This window comes from Podarcis muralis, chromosome 8, assembly GCF_964188315.1.
Source record: "Podarcis muralis chromosome 8, rPodMur119.hap1.1, whole genome shotgun sequence".
Taxonomy (NCBI): Eukaryota; Metazoa; Chordata; class Lepidosauria; order Squamata; family Lacertidae; genus Podarcis; species Podarcis muralis.
The window spans coordinates 41,193,025-41,208,742 of record NC_135662.1 but is presented as its reverse complement, the minus strand read 5'-3'; the positions used below and the strand labels follow the sequence as shown (position 1 = coordinate 41,208,742).

Sequence of the window (15,718 nt, the reverse complement as noted above, 5' to 3'; positions counted from 1 at the left end):
TGTGATCTTGTCTCATTTTGGTAGCTGCCAGTTAGCTACAGAGTCAAGTGTAACATTCTAGTTCTAGTTTACAAGGCTGTGAACAGCTTGGAACCAGTTCTCTAAAACAATGCCTCCTTCTGTGTAGACCATCCAGGTCTCCATAATTTGCACTGGTTACCCTGTTAGCATGCCATGGTCCACAGGTATACATCTTACCGTGGGGCAGAGAAGGGTTTTCTCCATGCTGGCTCCTGAGCAGTGAAATTATCTCCTCTTGACGGTCAGGCAGGCTGCAACCATGGAATGTTTATGTCAACAACTGGAAGTATACCTGTCTACCCAGGCATTTTCCTGACATCATTATTTTTATTTTTATTTTTATTATTAAAAAAATTATACCACCCTTCGTCTGAAGATTACGAGACAGTTCACAATACCAGTGCCAGGTATTGGTGGTTACTGCAATTTCTATTTTAACTTTGTTTATTGAACCGTTTTTATTTAGTGTGTTTTGTTTTATTTGTTTGTAAACCACATTTTAGCTTCTTTTTAAAATTAAAGGTAGCATATGCATTCTATTATTATTAATATTTAATAAGCTTATTTCTATAAGAGTCCCAGTGTATGGTCCCCTTAAGCCACAACTCAGTTAATATACATTTCTGGGACTTAAGCTCATATCAGATGCACATTTGAGTCTATGCAACAGATTTTATATATATATAAATAAGTTACATGCTTTTAGATTCACAAAATGTTTAGGGGTATGTGTACCTTTGCTTCCCCCCAGAAAAAAAGTGCTGAATACAGAGAATATCTTACCTGCGAAAACTGGAAAGGGGGGAATTGCAATAAGGATAATGAAAGCAAACTAAGCAATTGCAGTACAAACAGCATTATATATTAAAGCTAGTGCTTCTAAAATTAGAATGATATATAATTGGCAATGATTAAGAAATTAGGGTTGCCATATTTCACAAAGTAAAAACCAGGACACCCCGAAAGTTATTAAGACCTTTTTTTAGGACAAAGTGCCGCCTTTTGGAAATGCCCCCCCCCCATGTCAATTCCACCTTCGAAATCCTGGTAATGTCCAGTAAAATCCAGACATATGGCAGCCCTAAATAAATGAAGGTAGGTAGTGCACAATTAGGTAGTGAATCAGGAATATGGAAAATATTATTCTAGTAATGGCCTCTGAACTCGCACTTCTTTGGCATGGATTACCATGTTTTAAGTGTTTTAAGTATTAAGGACTGAGTAAAGTGGGCCTGAATGAAGTATGATTCACCGTAATTATTTTATTTTTCAATCTATATTTTTGTGGGGGGGGGGTCAGGTTTGATTGAGTGTTGTGCTGATGTTTATCACACAGCTTTTTGTACTGATGATGTGTACCTTAGAAACCCAGTTTATGCAAAGGTCTGCACATTTAGAAAACAAACTGTATCTGATCCTGCCTTTGTTCATGGGTAGAAAATTCTGCCTGGGGATCATACACTCAGGTACCTGGTTCCTTTACTGGGCGGGGGGGGGGCTCATTTATACTCTTGATAGGCTACTAAAGGAAGTGTACGTACTCTATACATATCTGTTGTCCCTAATCCTTTTAGGGCAAACATGGTCTTTTCAGTCATAGAAATGTTTGCTCTCTTTCACTTCTGACTATGTCATCAGCAGCTTTTCAAATGTACTTTTCACCTGGGATTGTGCCAGTGGAGAGATCAGATGCAGGCCTTGGGTCCACTCTCTCAATCCTCTCACTGTGGGAGAAAGGAGAAAGATGAACTGGGAGATTGTGCAGCTTCTCTCTATTTAAAGGATTTTATTTATTTTATTTCTATACCTCTTTATATTTTTAATAAAAAATCTCAAAGCAGTTTACAGCATATTAAATCAATAAAACAATAGCCGGGCGATGTTCCTCCGGCCTCATGAGGATGCAACTCAGGACATAATACGGAGCCACTGAATAAGTGGGTCTTGGGGTTGGGGTCGGGGGAGAGATATGCCTTTAACTAGTAGAGCATTGCTTTGTTTCCCCATAGTTCTGTGGTTGCAAAAACAATTTCAACCTTACCTGTCCAAATTACCTTTACCTTCCTTGTTCCTCCCAGAAATCACCTGCTAAGAAGCTAACTAATGCACTTAGCAAGTCTTTAAGCTGTGCTTCCAGCCGTGAACCTTTGCACCCAATGTTCCCTGACCAGCCTGAAAAACCTCTAAACTTGGCTCATATTGTGTAAGTATTTGTGTGCTCTGTAGATAATATCCTTTGTTCTAGGTGACCTACTGTTCATCCTGGTTTGAAGGCAGATGGAGGGAGGCCTCTTCATGTGTTCTCTAGAAATGCTGCTTATTAAACTATCCAATTGTATTATGGATTTAAGCATAACTTAGCTTCATGATACTGAAAAGTAACGGGAAACACTGAATTTTTTTTTTCATTTTTGCTTAGCATCATAGTATAGCATTCTGAAATACTGGTGTGTGTTTTTTAAAATTTCAGTTTAGTGAGTCTTCAGAATACCAGGAGGCTAGAGCTGAATGACTCTGCTCTGTTTTGACCAGTGAAACAGTTAAATATCTAAAAGGTAAAGAAAGGAAAGTAGAAATTGACATGCTCCAATATGGAAGCAGATTTCAAATTATTTATCTTACCAGTTCTCTCAAAATTGAGATTTTCGAAAATACATGCCTCAGTTCACACACAGGCAATGGTTTCCTGCAGGAATTACAGTTATGAATTATGAAATCTGATAGCCTGTGTGAGACAAGGTGGAACAAAGGTGCTTTGAATTGTTTCCTTTAACTGTTTCACATAACTATGCCTTGATTTTTTCATAACTTAGATATGTATTATGTGGCAGCTGCAATGTGCTCCTTTTAAGAAGTAGGGAAGCGCAGTAAAAAATGTAGGAAAGCTACATTTCTACAAATTAAAGAAATTGCCATTTGAAGAAATAGGAAGTTCATCTCTCAGCAGTCTTTTCAGGGACCCTGTAAGTCAAGGGTGAGGAACCTCTAGTCCTTAGGCCTGATGAGACCCACTAGGCCATTTTGGCTAAGCCCTGCCCACTGGCCCTGCATCTGATATCATATATGACATCAGAGTGGCTGGGCCAATAAAAAAAGTTTTCAGGCACTGCTGATCAGATGATTGATGGTGTCTGCAAAGCCATTTGCAAGGCACTTTGAAGCTCTGGCTAGCCGCTGATTGTTACTGCTTCAAGAGAGCCCTGCATAGCTGGCAGTCAGCTGATAGTTGGGGCTATCCTAAGGAGTTCCCCATGGGGTGTAAAGCACTAGAGGAAGTGCTTTGAATTCAAAATGCTTTCTCAGAGACTTCAAAGGTCCTTCCTATAACTGTTGATCGGCAGTTACAGCAACGTCCTCTGAACTTGGACAGGTGTCAGTCACCTGCTATCATTAGGAGACCTGATGATTTGACAGGTAGACAGTCCTGCCTACCTGTCAACGTTGGCCCACAGGGATGGGAGAAGTAAGTATCTGGAGTTGAGGAAGATACTGGTGATATCCATGAATGCAGAATAAAAAACAACCTTGATAAAAGTATTTACATGAAGCACTCCATATCCAGGCCTGGATATCTGATTTCTGGGATTGTGGTTATGTGAGAAATGACTGGCATGGTAATTCAGCATGTTAGAATCTGGCAAGCTAGAGATCCAACAGCAGCCATATACATTCTAATCACTTTTGCTTCAGATGTACATGCAGAATCTCAATTTATATCTCTGTGTACATAACAACTGGTGTATTTTCCCAGCACCGGTTACTCCAAACTCCTATGATATATATTTTTCACCTCTTTTTGGAAACAGTCTTTACAAAAAATGGTGTTTGGAAATGGCTTTAAAGCAGGGGTAGCCAATGTGGTACCCTCCAAATGTTATTGAACAACAACTTTCAGCATCCTTGACCATTTGTCATGCTTGCTGGGACTGATGGAAGTTGTAGTTCAACAACATCTGTAGGACAACCACATTGACAACTCCTGCCTTAAGGCATGCACAGAGGAGCGTTTGCCACTATAGAGTTATGAGAGGATAACTTTGTAGCCTCAAAAGCCTGCTCAAAAGCTTAGTTGGCTTAAAAGGAGCAGCATGTATTATAAGCTCTGCACTTCCTTTACTGCTCAGTTCAAAATCAGATCAATAAGAAGTGGGCTTCTGATATTCCAGTGATTTCTTCTCTGAATCCCTAGAGCATCTGAGTGACTTGTAGGTAATTATGTTCCCACAAGCACTTTTAAATTATACATTCATATAGCTGAGTGGGCACAGGGATATATAAACATTCAGATAGTCAGCTGTTTAGATAGGATCATTCTGACAAGGATAATTCCCAGCATATTCAGATAATAATTGTGATTTGCTTAATGGAGTTTGGGTTTTTTACGGTAACTACTACCACTCCTGTGGTTCTTAAAGTGGTTCAGATCTCCATCGCAGAGATTTATTTTTATGTTCTGTGTTCCATTTACCTCAAGTCAAAACTTCCTTCATGTGGCTGTTCATTCTGTATTCACTGTTGCATGTGTTTTGTAGAAAATACAAGGAACATTATATTACATAATGACTGTCTGTGGTTGGCAGCACTGTTGGAAGTCACTTAGCCTGCTTTGACATGAAGACTCTCATGCAGATATTAAATACTGGGCTATGATTATTAACTAAGATCAGTCTAAAGCAATGAGCTGTCATTGGAAGACTGAACAGTGTATTGTTCTCATTATGATGAAGCTGTAATGGAAGCACACTATTTGTTTAACCTTCCCAAATCATAGAATCGTCGATAGTGCTTTTCAAAACAGCATCTTACTTGATAATTCCTTTTAAATTAAATTTGCACCTGCTAAGAATATTAGTTTGAAATGCTAGACCCTCTACTTATTCCATTCCTTAGATGTCAAAAATAAAAGGTTGACTACTTAAGTCAGGGATGGAGAACCTGTGGCCCTCAAGATGTTTATAGAGTCTATTTCCCATCAGCCAGAGCAACCATAGCCAATGATCAGAAGTGATGTGAGACCACAGTGTTTGGAGGACCACAGGTTCCCCTACCCAGGTTAAATGGAAGCAAGCTGCTGAAAAATTGATGAAAGCCAAATGAATCAAGCAGTTATGCTCAAAAGGAAACATTTTTGTGAATAGTTGGTGTAATGCTATGGTTTATAGCTGAGAGCCATAACATATTGATGAGAGTTTTGCTATTTAGTTCAGGTTAGTATAGTTGGGTCTTCAGACTTGCCCTTATAGCCTTAAATGAAAATCACAAATTAGCCAGTACCTTCATGGTTTAAGAAGAAAAGAATAACTGTATGGGGACTTCAAATAAATATACTGCAAATATGTGCATTTTTCTGCTTAAAAGATCTTTCTGTTCGAAGCAGAGCCTTCATTCCTCCCCACACCTCCAGCTGACCTCCAGCTGGGGCCAACACTAAAATGCCTTGCTACAGCATTCAGATACCAAGCTATGCCTTCCTCTATCCCCTACCCCTCTCAGTGCCTCCTGAAGCAGGTCACCTAACTCTCCTACTTGGCAAGGCCCTGAACAACTACTCTTATTATACTATATCTCCACTTGCAAAAATCTGAGGAGGAGAGAGAGAAATGTGAAATTGAAGCAAAACATGATCCTCTTCTTTGCATTATCCAGGATCAGCTACTCTGAGAAAGGACTTCTGCATAACTCTTTTCTACCTGTATTTTTATACAGAAGGCAATGGCTGCACTTCACTAAAGTTAGTTGAGATCATATCCCATTAAGATCAATGCAAGAAAGTATTCCCCCCCCAACGTTTTCAGTGGGAATTGTTCACTTATTGGAAGTGTGCAGAGGATTCAACTTTTGTCACAATTAGCTTCAGCTGGACTGGAGTCAATTTATTCACATACAAGAAAATATACCAGGATGTGAAAGGGAATTGAGCACTGTTCTTATAAGGATTTCAAAAACAACCAGCAATCTGGTTCCTAGGACAGGTGTAGGGAGCCTAGATGTTGCTGAACTACAACTCCCATCATCTCTGGCTATTGACCATGCTTGCTGAGGCTGATGGGAGTTGTGGTTCAGCAACATCTGGAGGGCCAACATTTCCTCACACCTGCCCTAGGACATTACCTCCTTCCTAAGAGAAAATATCTGTTCCTGACAGTGAGAGTGTTTGCTATTTTATTTTCACTTTTTCTGGTGGGGGGGGGGGCAGTTGAAAGCAATGTTGAATACAATAATACAGAAATTAAAACGAACCAGTTGTGGAGTGAGCATCATATGCAACACAGAAAGATATGCTGCATGCAGTCCTTGGGAATATATTCTTACTAGACTGATTTTTATTCTTAAATGTAATGGAAGATAAACCGTATCATGAGAAAAAGCTCTAGGCAAGCATCCCAGCAAAAGGGGTATTTACAGCCACTTTTAATGGTAGGCTTCATGTAAGGAAAGTCTTCCTTCCCCCTGCAGCAGCCACTTACAGTAAGGACAGAAATCTTTTGTAGAGCTACGCTTGCATTTGCACTTTCATTATATGCTGGTTTTAACATTGTATTTACTACCATGAGTGACTCTACCAGTGTAAGTGGGGGCACAGCAGTAAACACTTGGTTCAAACATTGTTAAATTCCATTGAGTAAATGCTGTAAGCAACCAAGTAGTGAATTTCACATCAGTGAAATGCACTCGTGGCGTGACCTGAGAGAAGAATGACCTTTCTATCTTAAAAAAGAAATCCCTTGGTAAACTGCAATCTTGAATTTAACATTTTGCATGATGATATTGATATGTTCACCGAGATACTGCAGCTGCTCAGTTTTCCATTGAGACTAGATTCTGCCCCAAGGGTTTCATGCAATGGCGGGTGTTCAATAATGGTCCCATACAGGACTTGGACAGGGCTAGTGAAGGACATGGGTGGAGCCTAGCCTCCCCTCACCCCACCTCCAAAACACAGAGAAATATAAAACCTCCCCACACACAAACACATTTCCCCCCTGTCTCTCCATGCAGGGATGAGAACATCCCATCACATAATTCCTTCTCCTCCTCACTAAGTTCTCTTCACTAAGCAGCTGGAGAGTCGTGAGGGTCAGAGGCACACAATGGGATCTCAGCAATCCTATCCCAAATCTTCTCCTGCTGATAGGTGCTGGGAATAGGTGAGGAGCACTCCCATCCAAGTGCTTTGCAACTGTACCTGCAACCTATAGTGAAAATGGGATGTGTGGGCTGCACAGAAGTTGTCTGAGGTCCACCTGTGGGCCATGAGTTGCCCATATGGGATTTAAACACTGTACCTGTCTGTTGTAATGGCCATTGCCTACAAACAAGCAAATGCAACCACTGGCTGACTAAACTATCAGAGTCTCTACAAAGTGTTCCTCAGGTTTTGTTAATTACTTATTAGCTATTGGAGAAAATTCAGTATTTAACGTATATTTTACTTGACAGCCATCAGAAACATCTTAAATGTCAACAGCTTGATTTTCATATTTACTGCATCATATCCTATGGCTGGGATTCAAGATCAAGCACAGGCAAGCACTTGCGAACACTGAGCTGGAGTCTTTCCTTCTCTTTCAACAGACTTGTGTGCCATTTCACAAACTGATTTTGATACACAGTTGAATATGGGAAACTCACCTGAGTTTCAAATGCAGTTCACTCCCCTGAGCATTAAAGGCTGCTTGCCATATAACATGGGGGAAGGGCAGAAGGAGGTATAATCAGCTGTTTCAACCCAGTTAACAGAGAGCATACATATTTTTCAAATTCTAATCTGTACCAGCTGAATTTGAGAAAAGTGAATATTACAACTGGTAGCCATATATATATTTACCTCAGGCAGAAGATATAGAAGCATGATTAGTCACACCAACAGGGTAAAGAACAGCTTCTCTCCGTGGGCTGTTAGGCTACTGAATGAAAAGATAACAACAGGGCAACTGACTTTCGGGTTTCGTGGGTGTGCGTCAGTAAACGAGGGGAATTAAGACTAAGAGAGCTGAGTGGAGGGTGCTCGTGTAATCTCACTGTATACAAGTTGTACAAGTGACAATAAACTATTTCAATTTCATTTCAATATATATAGCCTCTAGATAGTTTCAGTGTTCTGGACATAGGAATTTGCTAGAAATTCTGACAAAATAAATAACTTGTTATCTTGTGGAGATAAACTTCAGTAGCCCTACATGCATGACCCATTCTGTTACCCCATCATGGGGCAACTTGTCAGGAAAGAGGGGCTGAGCCTATAAGATGAGTATTAACTATGGCATAGATAGAATTTCCCTAACTTTGACACTTTCTAAAAATTAAATCTTTCAACTTAATTAATAGCTTCTTTTTATTTCATTTTTTTTGCTGCAAAAGAGATACCTGGTAAGTAAAGCATTACCCCTTAGTACATTTTTGATATGGTTGGAAATCTCATACGAATTATTGAGTATGCAATTTTATTTCTCAGGAGGGTTCTTTTTCTACTATCAACCTTTCTCCTGAAGTCTCTAGAAGATCCCATGACTAGAGAACAGAGAGAAAGGGATCCAGATTTTGACTGGGCATCCTTCTTTCCATGCCTAACTGCTTATTACTACTGTGAGAATACAAGACCCAAGTATGGGTGGAGGAATAGGTGCCTGGGTACTGCAAGCCCATTACCATGAGGAAACAGTTGATGATAAATTGTAGGACATCACTGAAGATGTTTTTGCAAGCTTGTACCTATGTATTCTAGGTGGTGAAGAACAGACCTTGTGAGATTTGCTGTAGCCAATCAGAAGCACTATTAAAACAGAATCAACATCACTCTGAGCAGTGAGCTGTAGGCTTAGCACCTTCTCTGGAATAGTGAGAGAGAGAATTTATATGGGAAACACTTTGACAGCCTTCCCCGACCTGGTGCCCTCTAAATGTTGCTAGACCCCCAACTCCCATCAACCCCAACCAACAGAGAGAAGTGTGGTGATTTCTCTCAAGAACTAGAAGAATTCCTTAGTTCCTGCTGGGATTTGCTATTCACAGGCAGGAGGAGCCAACAGTGACAGCTTACTGCTTTCCTCACACAGCTGGCTTTTGCATATTTGGCACATAGGCACCGCATACAGGAACCTGTTTCTGCGTGCAGGTTGCATTCTCTGCAACAGGGCATTTGATATTACATTGCTGAAATGCAAATATTTGGGGCTGAGATGTCCTCTATCATAGGGCCCAAGTATAGAACAATACACAACCTGTGTTGTAGTCACTGGAGCACAGCAGCTTCCCCACTTGTTCTGGCAACAAGAGGTGGCATAAGAAGGGTGATTAACAGGAAGGACCATAGAGCATCTGTCTCATTTGGAGAGCGTCCCAGATTCAATACCCAGCATCTCCTGGTAGGATGGGAGAGACCCCAGTCTAAAACCCTGGAGAGTGGCTGCCAGTCAGTGGAGATAATACTCAGCTAGATGAAAATGATCTGACTGAGTACAAGGCAGCATCCTATTCTCCTAACAGGATTCCTTTAAATAAAATTAATACATTTACATAAATAAAATAAGCAGTTGCTTCCCACCTTAGTATTGTTCCCATTTTTGGAAACTAGTCACTTCAGGCAAAATCTTTATTCTTTTTGGGCTATTTTTAGGCCTAACACTCCAGTACCCTTCTGATTGTCCTACAGATAATTTTAAAGCAATTTCTAAGGTATGAGTAAAAGAATGCAAAGGAACTAACAACCTTGTGTGAAAGGGGCTGTTGTCTGCTGTCCAAGTGGGTTTCTGTGTACATTTATAGCATGAAATAACCTAAAGTTCCTCATTAACGTAAGAATCATAGGACAATTCCTATCTGAACCTTCTAAACAGCAAATGAAGGATAAATCTTTTGCAAAACTCCTGTTGTATGTGTCTTAGTCAACTTGGCGTGATACCTGTATATTTCAAATTCCCCTTCATTGCTACTTGAACATAACATCTTCAGGCTTAAGGAAAAACTGACGACTCCTCATCATAAATGTGTTATTGAATAAGTGGATTCTGTTTGGTTCTTTCCATTTGTAATCTCTGGTGGGCTGATGTTTCATGTGATGACTTTAAAAATTCAAATAGTGTCTACACTCTGAATGTGGAGTTGTTTGTGTGAATTCTGCACCAAGTGGATCCCCTGGTTTTCACCATGGCAAACATACTAAAGGAACTGTTTGTTGTGGCATTGTGAAAATGTAAGTTCATACAGCTGTTACATATGAAGGACTCCCTACACAGAAGCTTCCACACAATTTAGGTTTAAAGCAGCCACTATGTGGCCATCTAAATTGAGATTTTTTGTTGTTAGAAATGGAAATTGAGACATTTGAGTCAGAGAGGGCTCTCAAAAAAGGGACTCTGTGCTTCTTTGCGGGGGGAAATATTAGACTATTAAACCAACAAGAAGTCAAACAGTACAGTTTGAAGGCTGCTGAAACAATTCTACATCAATTCTCCTTTATGAACTGCTTCCATTAGCTTCACAAAAATACAACACAGTCAATGATTTTACTGAAGCAGGATAGAGCAAGCAAATTGCACACAGAATACTTCAGAATCTTAAAAAAAAAATGTTTTTCTAACACTCAGATCTGTTACTTCATGTAAAAGTTAAATGCAAGTGTTTACTCAGGAGTAAGTCCCAGTTCAATGGGAATCACTCACAGTGTGTTCAGGATTGTAGCCTTTATTTTTAAAAATATAGATTTAGAGTACAAAAATAGAATATTCCAGCTTCTTATTGACTAAATGTATTTGTGGGTGTTGAGCTTCTGTATTTGATGCTCATGATAAACAATATACTTCTTAACTGTTTTTTTGTCAAGGCCTCCCAGACCAGTCACCAGCATGAATGACACATTGTTCTCCCACTCTGTTCCCTCAGGAAGCCCTTTCACAAACAGAAGGTGAGTCTTCTTCCTGATATGTTTTCAAATAAGAGTTCTCAAATACCTGTTTTATTGTATAACTTCTTCTCAAATTTCATGAAAGCAATAATGGAAAACAGGCATAGAATGCTCAATATCTTCATTGTTTTAAACTGAGAAACTAAACTTATTTGTTACATTAATATCTCCACTTTTCTTCCAAATCTGCTTTGTTTCATCAGGTTCGCTATATCCTATGCTTTCAAACCATGCCCAGGGTTCAGAGATGCACGTGAATACAGGGACGTAACATCTCCATCTAAATCACTGATTTGTTGGAGGAAGAATGAGCAACAACCTCAATAACTCCTTTTTTTCTCCTATCTCCTCCTCTCACAATCCTCCCTTGGTTATTAAGCCAGTTTTCTGTGACATACAAACTAAGAAACAACGATTTAAGTATTCTATGCAAACCAGAATTGTAAACCATAGTTGGATCCTAGTTTGCAATCCTGGTTTGTAGGGAACACTTAAACCAGTCTCCTGGCTTGGAAATCACAGGGAAACTGTGATATAACAAACCAAGAAGTTGCTCTGAAGATGGGTATACAAGATGAGGAAAGATGAGTCATTGAGCTTGCTATTCATTCTCTAACATAGCATTGTTTGTTGAAATTGAAGCATTGAGTTTGATCCATAGAGTTGCTCGTTTAGGTGCTTTTTTGCTTTTTTATTTTTTTGTTCTAGTGACGCAGAATTAGGGATGTTTGGGGAACTCAGTCTTTGCAAATTCAGATATGAACTGACCTGATCCATACTTCCTGGACTAATGTGCAGATATAGCTACCCATTGCATTTAGCAGATCTTGACAAACAAACAAACAATCAAGTATGTTTTAAAATGCATATTTTAAGAGGAAATACATTTTAAAATACATATTTAAATGTGATTTTTATGTGCATGCATGCAGATTTCTTTTATTATTACTTTTTAAAATCACAGATTAATGGGCTGCAATGCATCTACAGGTGAACCCATGCAAAAATTACATGGAGCAGAGAGAGAATGATCCGTTCATCTCTAATCAATCCAAGTCAACTGTGACCATAGAGATTAGCAGTAGGACTGGTTTGAGAGGCATGGCCACAGTATGGAACGGGTTGGGATGCAATCCATAATCGGTGTAATCCAGAGGGTTGAAGCTTCCACAGGATACATCTGAAAGTATCCTTAGAAGCAGACTGTAGGCACTTAAATACCAAGAAACAGATGAGGACCTGCTGCCAAGTTGTTCTGATATGAAAAAACACACACAATGATTTAAGGATTCTATGTAACCTGAATCCTGGCAAACGCCCACTACTTTTGTGTTTCTTGATAGCTTGCCACTAAGATGGTTTAAGTCACCCTTCACAATTCCTTTTATTGCCCCTCTAACCTGTCAATTGCTCTTTTGGAGCAGGGCTTGCTCAGTCCCTTCCACTTCACTGTCTTTTTCACTCTTCGCTCCCTCCTTGCTGCTCTTGCTTCTTTTCTCAGTCTCTATTCTAACTTTTCAATCTCTCACTATCCTCCTACTGTTTTTAATTGCATCCACTTCTTTGCCTCTAGCCTCCCCCTCTTTCCTTCTTACCAGTGTTTTTTTCTTTCGCTGCACTGCTTCACTTATACTCCTTTCTGGCTGTGTCTCAATTTCTCTGACCATCTCTCCTCACTTTACCTCCTTCAGACCTTCTGCTCCTGTTGAATCCACTCTGCATTTATTAAGCTGCAGGTTAGATGTCTCCATGTCTTACAGAGCATTGCTCTGCCCCACCCCAGGGGCAGACTTTGATAATATAATGCCCTCGGCAAGAACAAAATTGGGCACGTCCCCTAAATATGTCTTATTTTCACAATAATTCATTTTGGCACAGTTGCTTTTTAATGGATCGATATGGTATTATTATTATTATTATTATTATTAATTTTGTGTCCCCTCAGCTCAGTGCCCTGTGTGGGTGAAGCACTTGCACTGCCCTAAATCCAGTGCTGCCTACCTAATATGATCCACCTGGCTTGCCTCCCTGATAGCAGGGCAACATGTTTGCCATCCTTTGTGTATTTAAGTAAAGTAAGGGAGATTCCAGGATGTTTGCTGAAAGGGCTTGCTGGGCAGGATTGAGCCTCTGTGCTAGCTTCCCAGTAGGTTGGCCACTATTGCTTCCCGGGAGAGGAACAGTGACAGGGAGGTTGACCCAATGCACTGGCAGGAGCACTGGATTGGCTCTGCCTGAGTGTTTGCCCTGTGCCAACCTCCCTCCCACTCGCCACTCTCCATTCGAATAAGCAACAGCAACTCACTTGGCCAGGAATCCAGCATAGCAGCTTTGCCTCACCTGGTAAGCTGTTTCTTGATGTTTGTATGCAAACGTTGGTTGTACTCCATGTTCAGGTACTATGAATTGGGCATGGATGAAATAACAACTTCCTAGGTGCAAGGAGGGTTATTACCTGAATATTGATGTTCAATCTCCTTTATTGCCAGCCAAGTTTTGTTATCCATGTCAACTGTTGTCCTATTCTGTGATGGATCCCAGAGGTCACTTGTCTACATTTTCTTTGAACCTTATGTTTCCCTCTCCGAATGACATCTCAGTGAATTAATGTGCAGTCTGATCCAATCGTGGTGGGGTGTTTTGTGTGTGTGTGTGTGTGTGTGTGTGTGTGTGTTTTGCTTCCAGTCCTTATTAATTTGAAACCTTCATTTTATTCATTCATTCATTTATGTCAGTATCCTATCCACTATGGCTGTAAACTAAATGCTTTCCCCACCAAACGTATCCCCATGTATTTCTGTTTGCACAGACTGTTAATGAGATTTCATTGTTTGAATCATTCAGGTTACATGAGGGTATAAATATAGCCAGTCCTGTGGCTGATGAGCACTCTCTTATAAAGCTGTATGTAAATCAGCTTCACAACAATTTACGGTCAGTATAAGAAGAGCACTAAACTACTAACTGATGTAGTTCTGTAGCTAGTACATTAAAATCAGTACATTAATATATTAGTCATTCTTCAGAAATACTAACGGGGGTTGTTTTTTAGACAAAGGAATACTGTGGTTTTAATGAGACTTCAAATGGATCTCATGCTGAGCTTGAACCGTCCTTTTATCTTGCATTTTGCACAGGGCAAGTATTTAAATGAATAACATGCGCTTGCCCCAGTTTAACCCTTAGGCCTGCTGACCTGTCTAGTTTAATTTTAGTGCCTTTCCTCCAAAACGCAGCTCAAAAAGAAGCTACATAATCCTCACAAAGGCACACCAATTCACACAGGGATGCAGCTTCCCGCATATAGTTGAGGTTGGCTTGGCAAACCAGTTACAGAGTGGGCAATGTTAAATTATGTACAATCAGCACAGCTGTAAGTGATGCCTAATAGCCAGTGTCCCTAATAGCCAGTGGACCCACTAAGGACTACAGAGGGTTAAAATAGAAGTTGTTTTAATGGTGTGTTTGAGTCCTGTGCTTGGGATTCCCCATACATTTTTCTTTACAAATGCAACTGCAGTGGCTCTGATCCAGATTGACAGCATGGGGATAGGATTTAACCTTTTCATCTGGTGCTGTTTCCCTGCTGAAATATCACACACACACACACACACACACTGCAGCTTGCCACTGAAGCTGCCATTTGTGAAGAGACATTGAAATATACTGTAAACATTTATGTAGATGGTTAGTTGTGCAGAAGTCTTATTTTAACATAAAACTTGGAAATCTATAAAACCTGCTTTTTATCTGAGCAGTCCTGGGTGTTTCTTGAATGTTATTGCATACATTCTGTTGTTTGTGACCCTGACTTACTAAGAAGGTAACAAAACAATATAGTAAAATAGCAGCATCAGCATCTTTTATGTTATAGTAGTGAAGAAAGTCTCGCAGTAAGTGTGAAATGCCTGTATAAAATCAATGCATTTAATATCATTTATTAATATATCTCTCTCTTGCTCTTTGTTCACTGTGGACATTATATTTTAGAGGAGCTGTACTCTTTGACAATAATTTACTATCCAGTGTAATGAAATCTAATAGTCTATGTTGCTCTTTCACTTTACTTCCTATAAATATTTTTCCCATGGAATTCTAGTGTATAGCACTGATTCATACATTCTGCAGTGATGCTCGAATAATATGGTGCTCAAATAACTTCCACATAAATATTCTGGTGTTGCCTCTTTTTGTATGGTGAAACTACCCGTTCTTCACCCCCTACTTGTGGGCTTCCCAGAAGCACCTGATTGGCCTGATTGGTTAAAACATGTTGACTAGATGGACCTGTTGGTTTCCTCCAACAGGGCTAAGTTTATGTTCTTAGTCACATATATGCAGTTTTGGAGGTCCAGGAACAAGCATAAAAAACTGCATGCATGAACCATACCTATCCTGGTTTTTCACACCGTACTTAATTAAAGCCAGTTAGTCCACAGAGGACATTTTTAAAAGTGATGTCAAGAGCAAATTTTATCACATGTGAATTACTGTGACATAGATATTGAGCTGTAAACTCACTTTAAATTGGGCCAAGGGCTCAGAATACGAATATAAATGTGAATTTTAAATGTTTGATGCACTGTTTTGTTTATATGGGAACGGGCACAATTGTGAATGGAAATTTTAGGGCCAATTCTGTGCTCTTAGGTTAGAAGTGGAGAAATTCTATAATAATGCAAATGTTCAGAAAGTAGCTTTGTAGCATCTATGCAGAGATGTGAAATTTTAATGATGGTTTCTGCATGCCATGTACAAACACCCCTATTTTGAACACTGGGTGTTAGACTCAAA

The 15,718-nt window shown here is 39.8% G+C and overlaps 1 protein-coding gene across 25 annotated transcripts in view; it reads left to right on the top strand.

The window, feature by feature from the left end:
- The window catches only part of DTNA (dystrobrevin alpha), a 186,259-nt gene that overhangs the window by 134,568 nt on the left and 35,973 nt on the right, over positions 1-15,718 (top strand). For 16 of the 25 annotated variants that reach the window (XM_077933046.1, XM_077933047.1, XM_077933048.1 and 13 more), the window contains 3 exons: positions 2,100-2,224; positions 10,844-10,924; positions 13,769-13,858. In XM_077933046.1, the coding sequence (XP_077789172.1) occupies positions 2,100-2,224; positions 10,844-10,924; positions 13,769-13,858 (296 nt within the window). The remainder of the gene's footprint in view (positions 1-2,099; positions 2,225-10,843; positions 10,925-13,768; positions 13,859-15,718) is intronic. The other 9 variants (XM_077933049.1, XM_077933050.1, XM_077933063.1 and 6 more) reach the window with 1 other exon arrangement.